Source organism: Triturus cristatus, chromosome 2_2 (assembly GCF_964204655.1).
Source record: "Triturus cristatus chromosome 2_2, aTriCri1.1, whole genome shotgun sequence".
In the NCBI taxonomy this organism is placed as follows: domain Eukaryota; kingdom Metazoa; phylum Chordata; class Amphibia; order Caudata; family Salamandridae; genus Triturus; species Triturus cristatus.
In genome coordinates, this window is record NC_140582.1 from 1,225,163,839 (window position 1) to 1,225,181,264 (window position 17,426).

A 17,426-nucleotide genomic window follows, 5' to 3' on the forward strand; every position below is an offset into this window, starting at 1 on the left:
CTGAAGGTGGATTGAAGATGAAGAGGACCTGAAAATTGAAGGGTCAGTGTTCAAAGTTACTTGCCAGTGACCGGTGGCCAGCAAGATGGATGACCACAGATGTCGTGTCGATTCAGGTCGTCGATGGGGTTTTGACTCTTCGCTCACGAGGTCCAGGAGGGATCAACGATGACCAGCAGCTGGATTCGGAGTGTCCCACGACGTCTGCAGCTGATGACGGTGTTGGCAACCGGATTGGAGCCAACAAGCCTTGGCAACTGCAAGTCTTGTGTAGACTCAAGATAGTCGATGATGCAGACCAGCAAGGTCTAATGGACTCACCCAGCAAGGGTAAGTGAGGGCAGGCCCGGAGCAATCAGGAGAGCCCTTTGAGTTGATGAAGTCTTCGGGAGACCCACTAGCCAACGGGCAAGTGATCGCGAAGACGCCGCCGCAGGAAAAGTTTCACAGGAGCCCACAGTCACTCAGGACGGGGTAGGCCGCTGATTTTTGGAACAAAACCTGTTGGGGACTTGGGCCACAAGTGGTCCAAAGCACAAGTTCGTAGAACATTGTTTAGGGTTTGCAGTCGAAAATAGTGCACGGTTCCCAGGTATTGCAGTTCCTCATCACTCGTGGGGTCCAGATGCCACAGCTTCACTGGGGACTCAAAATGGCCGTCGAGAGGTCAGGAAATCTGCTTCTGGGGACGCAGGGAATTCGGACTCCGGCGGGAGTGGTGAAGTTTGCAACCATTGATTAAGGTTTTTGGTGCCTGCCAAGCAGGGGAGTCACTCCTTGACTCCAAGGGAGATTCTTCTGTCTTCCAAAGGTAGTGGAACGTCGAAGGGCCAGGATTCTTTTTTGTAGAGCGTCGTCCAGGGTTATCTGAATTGCATTGGCAATGCTTGCTATCTTATAGTGAAGATATGGGAGGGACTAGCTCTATGACCACTCCTCTAGGAGGGTCAGGGTAGTGGGTGGTTACACCCACTACCCTTTGTCCAGTTTCGCGCCAGAGCAGGGGCAGGTAGCCCCTGAACCGGTTTGAGCTGGCATATGCACAGAGGAGCCTACTGCTCCCCCAGTGCAGGACTTCAAATCACTCTAAGAGTGCACCCACCCAGCTCCAATACACTAAATCCTGTCTGGGAGGTGGTGACACCTCCCTGTGACAGGATGCCTTTTGTTGGGCTTCCTCCACTGCGAGTTTTGGTCAGCAGCAGGAGGGCAGCCCAGTGTCTGTGCTGGTGGCATCCATTTTGTGATGCCAGGGCTCTTTGAGATTTCTACCGTTTAGTTCAGTGGGTACATGTCATCCCCTCTAGAAGGGTGGGATCATACTCCCACACCAGTTACTGGTGTGGGGGTATGATTCCAAGTTGTTTGACACCAAACACAACATGTTTTGATGCAGTCATTCCAAAGTAATCATTTACCGCGAGGTTATAATGCACTTAAGAGTATATGGTTTAACCACATCCACAAACAGCAGCAGAGAATAGACTCTGTCAGCTGCAGAGGGGTCCTGCTCATGCAGAAGCACCCCCTCACATAGTAAACCAAGCACCCTGGCAGGCCTGTGAAGTACCAATGCCCTAGGTACCTAAGGTACCATATACTAGGTGCTCATAAGGTACCACAGTATCCAATCACTAGTGCATCTAATATGCACACCAAGTTGTTTAAGGGAGTAAGCAGATAGGCTAGGGACACCGTAAAAAATCTTGGGGTTTGGTTTGACCGAGGATTGACCTTTGAGAAACAAACAAAAGCCGTTGCTGGGGTCTGTTTTGGACTCCCGCGGGGTCTTAAGCCGCTGCTCGGGTTTTTCCCCCCTCCGGTGCACCAGACTATCATCCAGGCGTCTGTTCTATCTAGATTAGATTATGGCAATTGCCTATATTTGGGAGCAACAAGGGCCAGTGTAAACCGCCTCCAGAGGGTCCAGAACGCAGCAGCACGGATCCTGGTCTCACTGCCTAAGCATTGCTCAGTCGCCCAGGTGCTTCCCAAACTTCACTGGCTGCCAGTAGATAAGCGGATAGAGTTTAAAGCATTATGTATCTCACATAAGATTCTAGCGAAACAAGCTCCGCCGGGCTTCTACATTTGTTGGAGGCTTATGTACCTAAGCGCTCACTGCGATCTGCTGAACTAGCTTTGGTCTGCGCTCCTCAAGTGTGGAGGGCCAGGGCAGGGGGCCGTTTGTTCCGATACTTGGCAGCAAAACTGTGGAACTCACTCCCGACATCTACTAGAACTATTTCCAACCACCTGGTTTTCCGTAAGGCTTTGAAGACTTGGCTTTTTCCCTTCTCTACCATTTAACTGCTGCGACTTGCTCACGCTCTCGTTCCTGGTCCTTGTGCTGCGCTGGGACGCCTCGTTGCTGTGGCAGCCATGCGCATTATAAACTCTAAATAATAATAGGCTGAGGTCCTGGATAGCAGGATCCCAGCCAGACTAGTGAAAAACCATGCAAACACCAGGAAAAAAGTGGGGGCAACCATATAGTCAGATTCCACCTTCCTACAATTGTGACGTCAAAGAGCTGGCTGAGAATAGCCCAGATATCCTTGGGATCAGGATAGCCAATGGTAAGGGCAAGACGGTTGACATATATAATGTATATGCTAGGAGTACCAGAGGCGGCAGCTCCCCAACACTTCAGTCCCTGGATAATTTATTGGAAGTTAGGGTTGATAGCTACCCACTTATAGTTGGTGGGGATTTCAATGTAACTTTTGAACCCCTCAACTGGGCAGAGGATAATGATGTGAATGAGGAGGATAAACTCTGGAGGGTACCCCCATGGGAAATTACCCCAATAAAAAAATGGTCGCAAACTGCACTTCAGCTTAATGCGCTAACCTTAGAATATAGGTTAAGGGCTGCTAATGGAAGAACAATTTCAGATAGAGGAGTGACGTTTGTGGGGCCAAATGGGTCTAGTGGGATTGACTATTACTAGTGGACCTCACACTTTGGCTGTTGATACAGGATATGGCCATAATTCAATTGTGTGAAAGCAATCATAATCCCCCTATCCTGTCTATCCAAAATCCCTTTGGGAGAGAGCGGCTGATACCACTAAGCACAAAATCCTTAATACCTACAAGCGATAAGTGTCGTCTCAAATGGCCTGCGGTATTGGCAGATGAATTAAAGATCGAACTGATTAAGGATGCCCTTACAAAGCACCTAGCAATCTTAGCACCAGGGACCACAGACCCATCTAACCAGAGTAGTTGTAGCATCCTCCACAAGGAATTCTTTGACCATCTGGCTTGTTTTTTCCATGCTCCAAATAAAAAACTGAGATTATCTCAGGGAAGATCCTTGGGAAGAGATTCATGGTTCTACCAAGAGTGCAGGACCCTGAGAGGGAGTTTGACTGTTGCCCTCAAAAATCGAGAGCCTACTAGTATTCGGAAGGCTAGGAAAGACTACTAACAGGCACAGTGTAAAGCAAAAAAAGAATGGGATGAGATGAGATGGGAGGAGTTAGGAGAGGCCATTGAGCATCATGATAGTCGGATGTTTTGGTCTTTGGTATCCAAACAAAACTTTGAACGTTCACCTTCCTTGGCAAATAACATTCCGTCTGCTGAATGACATAAGCACTTTAGTGAGTTATACTCCAACGGTCCTCACATTGACAGTTCCCAGATGCTCCATGATATGGGTCTCCCTCCTTGTACACTTACATTCACTAAGGAGGAGATATTGTGCTCACTTGATGCCATTATTCTAGCAAAAGCCCCTGATAGGGAACACTGGGCAACCTATTTTATGAGATTGGCCAATGACATCTCAAGCGGGGGGAGCATTCCAGACACCTGGAAGGGGGCAGAGGTAGTACCCATTTTCAAGAAAGGGGACAGGTCGAAACCCTCCAACTACCGTCCTATTAGCCTGATAGACTGTGCATAGAAGGTATTCTGCCGCTCGTTCCTTGTTAAAATCCAGACATGGATGGAGGAAAACGACATCCTTTCTCCACTCCAGGCGGGCTTTCGGCGGATGACCAGCACGATCGACCAGGCGTTTCGCCTGGTCTTGCTGTATTGGAAGGTAGTTGTGTTGGGCAAAGGCAGCTTATATCTTGCCTTTATTGACCTGAAAACAGCTTTCGACCTAGTTCCCCGGGACCTGCTTTGGCAGGTCCTTCGGGACATGGGTATGCCTCTGGAACTTTTAGAGCCACTCATCACGTTATTATTATTATTATTTAGCGATTTATATAGCTCCTGGTGACCCAAGGGCATCCCCGCGCTGTGAAGAGGTTGTTACCGCCTGTGTAAGGTGGGGAAACCAGGGCCAAAACACTGAGCCATTCAAAATCAGGCAGGGGGTGTGCCAAGGGTTCGTCCTGGCCCCCACCCTCTTCTAATATATGTAAATCAGGTGGCTGATCTCTTTTGCTCTACCCCGGCCGATGCTCCATCGCTGGCTAATCATAAAATAGCCACTTTCACCCTTATGCATCAAGCCAAAATCCAGTCGGTAAAATACCGATTCGTTAATAGCTCCCGGTATTGTGTGAAAAATACCCAATCCCAATGCATCAACCCAAAACCCGAGCAAATAACGAATCGCTAAATAAATAACCTCGAACATAGCGAATCGCTAATACCCAAAATGCTAATTTACCGAATCGCTATATACCGAATTCGCAATTACCGAAATCACTATTAGCTCCCGGAAATTGCCAATAGCAAATAACGAATCGCACCCCAATGCAACAAAACTCGCTAATAACGAAAATCCCAAAAATCGCTATTTTGCCAGAGCTAAATAAGGGGAATCAAAACCTGGAGGTAAAGTTACAAAAAAAAAAAAAAAAAGAGGACAAATTCTTCCTACATGTGCAAATGATTGAGGCAATCACTAAACCCTTAAATGTGGCCCAGGAGACCCTGTTGGCTCCCACAAAATGGCTGCCCTCTACGTGCTTGCAAGGGGGATGCGGATCAATGCAGCAGGACAGCGCAGGAGAAGGGTCCAGGAGCGAGTGTTCAGACTGCGCATAACCTTGCTCGGCCAGAATGAGGACGAGGTGTACCAGAAGTATCGCCTCAATCGCGCTATGATCATGCGCCTGATTGCAGACCTGGAACCATTACTGCAGCACCAGACACACAGGACAAATGCTATCCCTGCGCACGTTCAGGTCCTATGCAGCCTGCACCTACTGGCCTCAGGGAGTTTCCAGGGGGTAATTGCGGTTGCCGGAGGTGTTTCGCAAAGCGCACTGTCACGCTTCTTCAAGAAATTCCTAGATGCCATGCTGACAATACTCCACACACACATCAGCTTCCCCACAACCCCACAGCAGTTGGACCGCACCAAACAGGCATTCTACCAGGTGGCACAATTTCCACATGTGATTGGATGCATCGACTGCACGCATATCCCCATATGTCCTCCGTCAGCAAATTAGTACCTATTCAGGAACCGCAAGTCATACCACTCGATCAACGTGCAGGTTGTGTGCGATGCCAACAACATCATAACGGACCTAGTGGCACAATTCCCAGGGAGCACACACGACTCATACATCTTCCGCAACAGTGGAATGCACAGGCGACTACTCAATGGAGAATTTGGAGAGGGACTCCTGTTAGGTACGTAGAACTACGCTTCCCCACACCAACACCACACATGTATGTACATCACCAATGCTAAGTCTATGCTTCTATCTTCTAGGTGACAGTGCTTACGCCCTGCGGGAATACATACTCACCTCATACCTAAATCCAGCAACCCCGCAGGAACATCGCTACAACGCTGCACACATCAGCACGAGGAATGTGATAGAGCGGACTTTTGGGATTCTCAAGAGCCGCTTCCATATCCTCCACAAGACTGGCGGCGCCATGCTATACCAACCAGACACATGCTGTCGAATAATTGCTGTATGTGCAATGCTGCACAACATTGCCACCAGAAGGGGGATACCCATGGAGGTGGACATGGATGACGACCCCCAGGCTGACCAACCACCCGCCCAACGACGACCGGCACACATCCCAAACACAGCAGAGGGCCATAGGAGGCGGACAGACATAATGCAAAATCATTTTTGACCCTGGGTAAAATGAGACATTACAAGTTGGTGTTGGGTGCAACTGTTTAATGCACAGTAGCACTGAGGATTGTGCAACAGAACTAGCATTGTGAATCATGCTCCGATTGCATAAATGTAAATAAAAGGTTCCTTAAAGTCAGGCCTGTGCAAACACAATAATTGGATGGCCATGGTTGCTCCACCATGGACCTGCAGCATGTCCAAATTTCTAGTGGCGCTTGCCACGTACACCAAGCCTCCGCTCAGGTGCATCCAAAGCCTCACCACGGCCTGTCCCCGTGGAGGCACGCGAACTTCGGCGCCTGGTGCTGGCCTCTGCCAGTGACACGCTGCTGACACTGGAGGCAGCCTCACTGGTGTCATCCCCTCCCAATGCTGCAGCACTGCATGTGCTGCTCTGAAGTTGTTCCACAGCAGTGGTGATGTGTCCCAGTGACTTGGCCACATCACCGCAGAAGTGCCCAAGGTCCACCTGCAGGGAGACTGTGCGGCGTGCCAACACAGCGGTGCAGTTGCTGTGCCGTTGTATGGCCTTGGTAGCGGCGGCAGAACGCAACATTAGCTGCCGGTTACTCCTCCTCTGGGACTCATGGCCCTCCCTGATGGCACGGGTGAGCTCACGTACCTCCTCCCTGAGCTGAGCATTGCCATCAGCAACCGCAGTGGTCTGGTCCCTGACCGTCGTGCCCATGTCCCTGACCGCGGAGCCCATGTCGGTGACTGCTGCAGTCATGGCGCGCATCTCCCTCGCTAGGCGCACGATATTGCAGCTGATGCTAGCCACATGTCTTCCCTGCAGGTTCTGTGTACGCAGCATCCTCTCCTCGATTGCAGAGGTTGTTGGGACATCCTGGTCTGCTGAGGAGACGGAACTGCGACGGGCCCTGTGACGCCGTGCGTGTCTTGAGCCTCCAGGTGGTGCAGCAGGTGGTGTGGATGTGCGCTGCGTGGGTGCCAATTGCGGGGGGGGGGTTGCCATCTCCTGCAAGGGCGCAACTTGGTGCCTGTGCCTCTGCGGTATTGTGGCTGTACTAGCTGCAGGCTGTTTTGCTGGTGCCGTTGCTTGTGGCGCAGGTGCTGGTGCCTTGGCTTGTGGCGCAGGTGCTGGTGCCTTGGCTTGTGGCACTGGTGCTGGTGCCGTTGATTGTGGCGCTGGTGGAGGTGGTGCTGGTGGGGTGGCAGGTGTTGGCGGTGCGTGCGCATCCTGCGCAGTCTCCTGGTCTGACTCCACGGGTGTCTCAGAAATGATCAGCTGGTCGCTGTCGTCAGAGTCCCCAGGTGATGCATCTGTGTGTGAAACAGTGCATGATTAGTGGGATGATTACACCTACATAGTGTTGTACCCATTAATGTCCCTCTGTGGTCCAACAAATGAACAGTCTACAGCCATGTACAAAATATGTGGTGTGTGCTCAGAGGATTTACGCCTGTACCTGCACTCTGGGCTGACTAGACTACAACTCCCAAGATGCAGTAGTGTCATGTGTGGAGCTGTCTGTGCCAGAGCTGCAGACACAGTGAGATTGGGCTGGGGGCATGGGTATGGATTTACGCTATGCTGGGTGTGGCACAGGCATGCATCTTACCTTGGGCACTTGTGGCTGCGCCGGACGTGTCCATCTGGATCACCCCCACGACGGCTTCCCGCTCTATCGTCCCTTCCACAAGGTCCTCCAGGGCTGTGTTGGATGGTGCAGTGGTTGTTCCGCCTCCAGTCCTTCTTGCCTCCCGGAGCCTCTCAGCAATCCTCTCTTTTGCGCGCTTCCGCAGGTCATACCACCGTTTTTTAAGGTCGTCGATGCTGCGGCTAGTGACGCCAACCGCATTGACCCTCTCACGGATGCGCTGCCAGATGCGCCGCTTCTCGGTCTCAGGCACCTTGAGGGACAGCTTGCCAAAGAGGCGGTCGTGTTTGCTGGACACTTCCTCGATGAGGTACTCCAGCTCCCTGTCCGAAAACTTCTTCTTGCGCTTGCGTGCAGATTCTGTGCTGGATGGCACTTCCTGCGACATGATGGATGTGTGATGTGAATGGCAGAATCTGTGTGGCCTCACTCTGCACAGCCTGTCCTTCTTTCCAGCTCCTGTCTGCTCCTCTGTCGAGGCTATGTGGGTGGGGCAGCAGTATTTCCTGGTTGGTGATGTCATCAGCCCGTTCCCGGAGCGACGCGGCAATTTGCGATTTCGCTATTACCGATTCGGTAATAGCTAATTCGGTATTACCGAACTCGCTATTAGCCAAATCGGTATTACCGAACTCGCTATTTGCTAGTGAGGCCGTTTGCGTGCCCCGCTATTAAGGAATCGGTAAATTTAGCGATTTTTAAGGAATCGCTAAATTTCACCGAATCTGTTGATGCATGCCAATTACCGATTCCTTAATGGCGATTCCTTATTTTTCGCTATTAAGGAATCGGTATTAGTTTGGTTGATGCATATGCCCTTTTGTTGTTTTCAGACGACACTCTTTTAGTGTCCAAACCCCCATGGGCTTACAGAAACTTTTACATTGCTTTAAGAACTTTTGTGATGAGAGGGGTTTGGTGATCAACAAAACTAAAACTAAGTTGATGATGTTAAATCCTCATAAATCCTTTAAGGGTAACTTGGTTCTTGATAATGTCCTGCTCGAACGAGTGAGCTTCTTTGATTATTTGGGAATTAGTTATCTGAGGGAATGGTATGGAAGTAACATCTAGAGAGGGCATCCCTGAAATGTTCCCAGTTAACTGGGGCCGTGCGACGGGAGCATTGTATCTTGTACACTAGGCCTGTAGCTCCTGCACTGAAGTTGTATGGTTGTAAGGTAGTAAGCAGTGTACTCCAGGCAGCCGAACTGTGGGGATCTATAAACGTTAACATCCTCTCGATAATAGAAAACAAGTTTCTTAGATGCCTGTTATCACTCCCATAGAGCACTCCCCTCCTTCCCTTGAAACTCGATGTGGGTGCCAAGTCTATTAATGGTCTGGTGAGCCCACGCCCCTCGCTTTTCTGGCACAGATTAGTTACAACTCCAGAAATGATGTCCGATGCAGCTGCCTTTAATGAAGTCTCTGCCCTGGACGCAAACCACAAAATTGGGTGGATCAACTACATAAATACCATCCGGGCGGACATAGGTGTGCCTAAGGAGCTAGAAGGTCGCCCTCCCACATACTCTAGGGATACACTAAAACTACAGTTCTGGGCTTGGGTAGAACAGAAGAACTATATGAATACACGACATGGCTGCTTAACTGACCTGTACTTTGATATTAAATCTAGCAGCCGGTTAGAAAGCTTCCTTGATTTAATAAAAGTGCCAGAAGATAGGAAATGATGTACTCAATTTAGACACGGTTGTCTTCCTATCAATGCCTTCACTAATACCTGGAGGACAAATGTATCACAGCCCAGGGGCTGTCCTTCTTGCCCTTGCCCTAAAGAAACAATAGGCCATGTGGTTTTTGCGTGCCCTGCCTACGGCTTATCCCGGTATGTAGACACTTAGGGACACATAGTCCTAAAGAAGCCCTACGTATCCTGAAATCAGATGCGCGACCATTCTTTGCTTGTGCAATAGCAACATTTCTGGGTAAATTATGGTCCATTAGAAGGAGGGCCCTATTGACTTTATTGACTTGAAGGAAGTAAATGAATTGAAACATAAATGATCTGAACAGATGGGGGTGTATTTCGTATTAGCACTTTGGTTGTAAATATTTCGATTGCTTGTCATTTTAATTTTGATGTTAGGATGTATCTTTTAAATATTGAAATATGCTTATATTTGCACTATGTACATATTGTATCCTTGTGATAAGCTTTTTACCCTAATTTGTATCTCTTTTTAAACTATCAAGAGCCTGTATAGGAAGTATTTCAATCTACAGTACTTTTTATTCTGATTATTGCCATGTAAGATCTATGTGCTTTTTCTATCTTTCTTTTATGGTACTGTAAAACCGAAATAAAGACTTTGAAGATAGACGGAGCGCTGAAACATTGCCGACACTCACCACAGTCACAGATCTGGGTTTAATCCATCATCGTTCTTTAGCTCACTTCGCCACTCCAGTTCAGACCCAGCTATATGCAAATCAGTCTTGACCCTGTGCCTCATGGGAACAGTCCAGCCCGAACTGCCAAGCCAGGTCTTCTCTGGACCAGAAACAAGCATCCTGGGACCAGTTTCGGGCTAACAGCCCTAATCAGCCAGGCTAGCTTGAATCCAGTGGTACAGTGAGCAAGGGACCCACGTCTGGGCATAGCCTGACAACGTAGGGTGAACAAAGCCAACACAAGGAGATGATGGACGGAGCGCTGAAACTTTGCAGACACACACCCCCAGTCACAGATCTGGGTTGAATCCATCATTGTTCTTTAGCTCACTTCACCACCCCAGTTCATACCCAGCCATATGCAAAAGGCCTCTCTCATTTATCCACTCCACTACTGGCAATACAAACGTATCACATGGTTAGCAGTGCAAGGATGCCAACCACATTGGAATAGGGCATGCTCCCATGTAACTTAAATTAACTGAGGTGGGCAGAGTTTTACCGGTGGCAACCATTAGGTAACAGTATCAAACCATGAGTTAAACAATGAGGGGGCAGAACATGGACATTTTTGTTTTTGGTTTCATTGTGTAAAAATAATTAACTGCAAAACCACAGGGAATGTGTGGCCTGCACCGTGGGGAGCCTATCGCGCGTGATGTATTGCTAAAACTAAAAGGGTACTCCACCCCCCTTGGCTCTTAATCGTCCCTTAGTTTCTTAGCAAGGCTGGTGGTACTGAAGCATTGGGTTGGTTTTCCTTCAGTTTTTCACATATTTTTTTCTCCGCACCTTTCTTTCCAGCTCTCAATGTTTTCTGAAGTTCACAGCAAAGATCCCGTCTCCTCCTTCCATTCTCATTACAACCGGTGTGATGTCTGGGTTCAGTCAGAGAGACTGCTGCAGTGGAGTGGCCTGTAAGTGTACAAGAGCACACATGAGATCACACACTGCATGGGGGAAATGTCAATGCCCACATGTTAGAATTAACTACCCCAGTGATTCTTTTCAGAGAAGGGGAAAGGGGAGGGCATGGGTTTTCTTCATACTGGTCCCTGGTTTTAAAAGATAATACAGAGGGACTATGGTAAATTTGCTTGTGAATTATTTTCAAATATAATACAGTTAAAACATTTTCGATTCAATGCCTTTGTAAGATATCCTTTGGAGGCACAGCGGTGAGCCAGAATTTGAGTAATTTAAATACAACGTGTTTGGGTTAAAAAAAACATAATTGCTCAAAAAGAGCTGATTTTAAAGTATATTTGTCAATTATCTTTCCACCCAAGGTGGCAGAGGGCACAGTCTGAGGTTTCCCTGCCAAACTGCTAATTTGTTGCATTACAACTAGTATTTTGCTCTGTTTTTACCTTGCTACTTTGTTCTTGTTTTAATGAATTTGATTAAAAAGGGCTTCATTTGTGATCAATGGGCTGTATTGTTAGTTAATTCCTTCCTATTTGTTTGAGTCTGCTATTGGTCTCAATGGAAGCTCGGGGGCCATTTTTACTCTCTGGGATTGTCCCACTGGAGTCGCCATCTTGGCAATGCGCGCTAGTTTTTTTTTACTGCTGCCACGTCCTATTTAAGCCTGGCTGTGGCACAGATGTGCAACCCATAGAGGGAACAATCTCATGTTTCCCTGTCAAAATGCTAATTTGCGCATTGCAACTAGTATTTTGATCTGTTTTTAACGTGCTAATTTTGTCTTTTTTTTATCAATTTGAAAGGGTTCCATTTGTGATCCATGAACTGTATTGTTTGTTAATTCCTTCCATCTCTTCGAGTTTACCACTCGTCTCTGTCGGAGCTCGGGTGCCCTCTATATCCGTTAGGATTGTCCCACTGGAGCCACCGTCTTGGTAACACACTCTACTAATTTTTTGGCTGCTGCTGCACCCTATTGAAGCCTTTCCATGGTGCTGATGTGCAGTGGATGCGCCACTGGCCCGTCCATGGTGCACCAAAGACAAGTCGGTATGCACCGGCCGGGACCAGGGGCCAGCCACCATCCCGGAAAATACATTTTACACATCCGAGGAACTTAAAGTGCTTCCCTCAGTGACGTATTCCCCGTGCCTTCAATATATTTACCTTAAAAAAAGTTGAACTTTTAACTTCCGCCTTCCCCTCTTTCGCCGATCCAGAGGAGATGTTTGATTCCAATACAGTACACTCAAAGGGGAATTATATTACCAAACTGCCTTGCCTTTCTAACATCTTATCGATTATCTACCTCAATAAAACAGTCCTTGGTTAAGCATGGACTGGAGATCTTCCATTTGTTAAACACAGAGGGGCATATTCACAAGAACGTGTGATAACTACCGCAAGAGTAGCGTAACGCAACTTTCAATTTCACAGCCTATCGCGGGAAAATAACCCCGTGTCAACGTGGAATCCACAACAAAGTGGTAGCATGCGATAGTCACCAGATAACACACCAAGGGCCTCATGTAGGTAGCCCAATACCGGTCGGTAACGGCCGATTTTCGGTAAATATACCGTTACCGACCGGTATTTAGGCTTTTGATATGTAGGGGGATCATTTCTGTATTCGGTAATTTACCGAATCGGTAAAATTACTGAATCGGTAATTTTACCGATTCGGTAAATACCGAATACAGAAATGAGATGTAGGGGGAGTGTGTGGTGGGTGTGGGGATTCGTTATTTACCACCAACTGAAAGTTGGTGGTAAATGAGGAATGTCTCAGTTAAGGCATTATTTGGCCCTTAGATGTGTGCAATGTGGCAGACACACATGCCCTCAGGGCATGTATGTGTGCCACATGTGCACACATGCAGGTATCAGGGGTGCAACAGGGTGTCAATGTGACACCCTGCCACCCTTGATTGAGCTCCCCCCATTACCGATTCGGTATTTACCGATTCGGTAATGGTAACTGGCTTCCCATTGATTCCTATGGGCCTCCTGGCCCATAGGAATCAATGAGATACAGGTTACCATTACCGAATCGGTAAATACCGATTCTAAAATACCGACACTTACCGAATCGGTATTTTTTTACCTACATTACATTTACCGATTCATAAATACCGAATCGGTAAAATTCGGTATTTAAGAATCGGTAAATGTAATTTACCTACATATGGCCCCAAATGTCCGTGTTAAAATCAACCCCACGCCGCATAAATGCAATACGCGAACACAAAAAAACATGCGATGAGGCCAACCGCGGTACTAAAAGTAGCGAAAACCAGGCACAGGCCTGCAAATCCCACGCATCTGGCAGAACAATGCACCATAAAAGCCACAGAAAAAATACACCAAAAACAATCCAAAGTGCGTAGCAACATTGATACACCCTGACACAGTGCAGGGGCCAACACGAACCCCACAACCCCCACAGACTACCAGCAAGGAACAACGGGGTCGGGGAAGGCCAAGGAGAAGAGGGAGAGGAAGACGGGGTGCAGACCGCAGGAAAACAAGACCAGCATCACGGAGGTGACGGAACACTACCAGCAACTGACCCACAAGCAGACCACCTGGATTGCAGTCAGAGTGCCGAGGAGGCCAATCCAGGAGGCCAATAGGCGCCGGCATGACGTGACTACCTAAACCTGGCACAAACCCGCTGCCAACAGGAAGGCAGCAACGGCGACAGGAGGTGGCAGTCCAGCGCCACTGGAGGAGCTGAAGGAAAGCTAGGCCACAGTCATCAGTGTTGAGACGGTGCATGGAGTAGGGAGTACGGACACAGCTCGAGAGGACCTGACACAACATCAACAGGGAGTGCAACGAACAGGGACTGGGGGGACGGGGGAGTGGGCACAAAGGCATACATGCACAACGAGGAGTAGCACACTGCACACCCACAATCACCCAGGTCCATGGCCCAATCCCCTTGGCACACTGCAGCACACACACATAGCATGAACGGCACACCCACATTGATGACAACGAGGAACAACGCGCATAGCCGATACTGCAGAACAGAGGACACAACTGGCTCTGTACATGCACAGAAATATGCCTACTACATCTGACGGAGCCGAAAACTGTGAAATGCAAATTTACGCGTACGACCTCACATCTGTCATGTAGGCCAAATGTACACTGTCCCGCAGAAGAATCCAGCACCCCCAAACAGTCACAAAGTACATTGCCATACAGTCTACATGCAAACCTGCACAATGCGCCAACACATATGTCAATACGCACCTCCCCTTCACATCGCAGAGGGGCACACAACACCTTCAGAAGAGCACAGAATACAACACATCAGTGATGCCGGAGAGGACCACCACACCGTCGACACCGACGCCCTACAATGGCACATGGATACCCCATGCAACCCCCCACCAGGACCCGAACAGCCAAGCTACTCAGAGGAGAACACTGAGCTGCAACAGACCACACAGGAGGAAGCAACCGTAAGCACAGCTGGATCATGACACTTCACCCACCCACACATCGCACCCCAATGCCATGTTCCTGCATGTCAAAAGGAGGTGGCCCAACAGGTGTGGGTGGGGGCCGAACCCATGGAATGCGAACCACGACACATACGTGGGTGTCTATCAACCTTCAGGGGCCACCAACACCCCACTAAGGAGACCCACATTGCCACAGAGACACATGCAGATGCACATTCACAGTACAGAACTACGGGCAGGGGCGCTCAAATAGCAGTCACACACCCATGTTGGCTCTGCGTACAACGGCCCTGGCCACTCCCCTTACGAATTGAGTAGGTGACGACAAAGCTACATGTCCAAGCTCCAACCCGCTGCCTGCGGTGACACGTCTGCATCCAATGTACACAGCACAATATAATTGCATAGGGCCCAGGGCCCTCATGCATACAACAAGACCACAGGGACACACACAGATATCATGTTGAACTGGCTACGGGCACATGCCCTTTATTGGCAGGGCCACATGTACGGTTATGCCTGTTCTGGATGTGTGTGTGATGAGTGTAAGCCATTCCGCACGGAATGTCTGGTGTTGGCAACCACTTGAACATTAGACACCAGTGCAACGGAAACAGAAAACACATGCATAAAAGAGTCAACTGCTGAGCAACATGGAGGGAGCAGGAGAAAGTCCAGAGGACAGCCAACATGCACACAGAAGTGTCCGTGAGTTGCAGTGCACTGGGGATGGGACACTAGAGATGAGCGCAGCATGTGAAGAAAAAGTCTTGGATTGTGTCCCTGTGATAGATACCTGATGCAGATGCAGTGGGGTGTGTCATACCTGCATCATCTTCCGCATCAACGTCTCAGGGCCCCCACACTGCTTGAAGTGACATAGCTGCGCAACCTCAACCCAGCTCAAAACTCAATCATTAATGGACAATGGCTTGCGGTGCACTGAGTCACTGGCACCTGGAGTGCTGAGCAGGGAATCAGGCTGATGATGGCATCCACGACAGGTCTGAGCAACTCCCTAAATCTGTCAGGACCACCGTGTCAACTGTGGCAGATGGCTGTTGGAGGTGGTCCTTGCGGTGGTGGCGTGTGCCTCCACCGGTGATGTCACGTCCGGCCGGTCAGGACTCAATTTGGTGTGTGAGCCCTGGTGGGACGCTGTTGGGCCCTGAGGCTGCGTACAGCGCAGGGCCACAGAGAAATGGCGTTGATGACTCCAAGGCCAACGCTTCAGGGATCATCCAATATCGCTGAAGAAGGGGTCCCAGACTTGAAAAGTACAAAGTTAGTGGCCCCGGATGCACAGCGTCCGACACAGGCACCCAGCCACAGGGCGGTGACTTGTGGTGCAGTCAGATGGGCCATGCGACCTGAGCGGGTCATCATCAATGTCTGAGGTGTATGTTGCGGAGGGTTTCAGGGGACAGTGGAAGGTGGAAGGTGTCCTCCAGGGCCTGACGCCGAAAGGTTTGATTTTATCCGGAAAGAGCAAATGGAGGAGTGGAATGCGACAGCCTCGTTGCCACCACTAATTCGGTATCAGCTACATGAGGATGAAAACTACCCCCTAGTCCATAGACTCAGATGCTACCAAAGTTCGACCAGAGAGTGTTCATGATTGTCGGGGAACAGACTTAGTGGCACCGGGGCTGAGAGGGGATGCAGTCTGCGATGATGCCGGTACGCTGATATGAACTCAGCCATTGCAAAATGAAGAGTCTTTGACCTACTGGACCGCAGTGTAGGCCGGAGGCAGCGGTCAGAGTGGCCCACAGCCATGTGTCTTTGGCTGTCGAGGCACAGAGTAAGTGACAGAAGGGCAGTTGTCGATAGTGTTCGATCACCTCCATAACGATGATCTTGTTCACTCCGGACTGCAACGCGTCATCCTCTTACGCCTCTCCGTCCGTGCGATGACATGTATTCTGCCTTTCGAATAACTGATGTTCAGTTCCAAATCTGTGACCCACTCATGCGCAGCGTGGGGCGAGGGCAGTAGTCCGCGTGTCCCACAGCCACGTGTGGTTGTGATGACATGCCAAGACTTGTTGGCACCACATCGAAGATAGTATAGTGACTTGTCCTATGCCTTAAATGGTGTTCATTGCCATGGTGTAATCAGACTCAGTTCCAAATATGTGACCTACCTGACCGTGGTGTAAGCCTGAGGCAGGGGTCAGTACGGGCCATTCACCGGGTGTCGCCGACATAGGTTGGATGGCCCCACTGGCCTACGTAGTTCAGGTTCAATGGCTCCATGTATGTGACCCGGGTTTCGTCCAGACTGAGCCGCATCTTCCTCTTACTCCTCTCCGTGCGACCACTGGTGTGGACTCTGCCATTTGTGATTTGCGCCTAGGTGCTGGATGTGAGACCTACTGTTCCACAGGGTAGTCCAGGTCCCTCATCCACGTATCGCCGGCTGGCGTTGAACAGGGTTAGTGGCACCACTTGTCGCAGGCTGGCGGTGAATAGGGTTAGTGGCACCACTTGTCGCAGGTTGGCGTTGAACAGGGTTAGTGGCACCACGTGTCGCAGGCTGACGTTGAACAGGGTTAGTGCCACCACGTGTCGCAAGTAGTCCATATGGAACTATGCCTCACTGATCGGGTGGGGCCTGGTGCTGTTGCCGCTGGCCTGGATTTGGGGTCACTGACTTTCATGACTCAGTACACAATTTCACATATGGGACCGACTGGGCCGAAGAGTAGGCCTGAGGCGGCAGTAGAGTACGTCAACGAAAAAGGAGTAAAGCGGGCCTGTATCGTGGAGGCTGTGATGAACTGAGGAGGCTGCCAAGGTCACGGGACTCGGGACTGGAGCTGGCATGTGGCGAGCCCTCCTTGACACACGCCGATGTTGGCAGGTGATCAGTGAGGCATGGCTGCGCAGGGGCGGGCCTGATGG

General features: G+C 49.7%; 1 protein-coding gene across 1 annotated transcript in view; it reads left to right on the forward strand.

Moving 5' to 3' along the window:
• LOC146863453 (coagulation factor XI-like) overlaps positions 1-17,426 on the forward strand; it is a 291,685-nt gene that overhangs the window by 215,096 nt on the left and 59,163 nt on the right. The window contains exon 5 of the mRNA XM_085643174.1: positions 10,921-11,033. Coding sequence (XP_085499300.1) covers positions 10,921-11,033 — 113 coding nt within the window. The remainder of the gene's footprint in view (positions 1-10,920; positions 11,034-17,426) is intronic.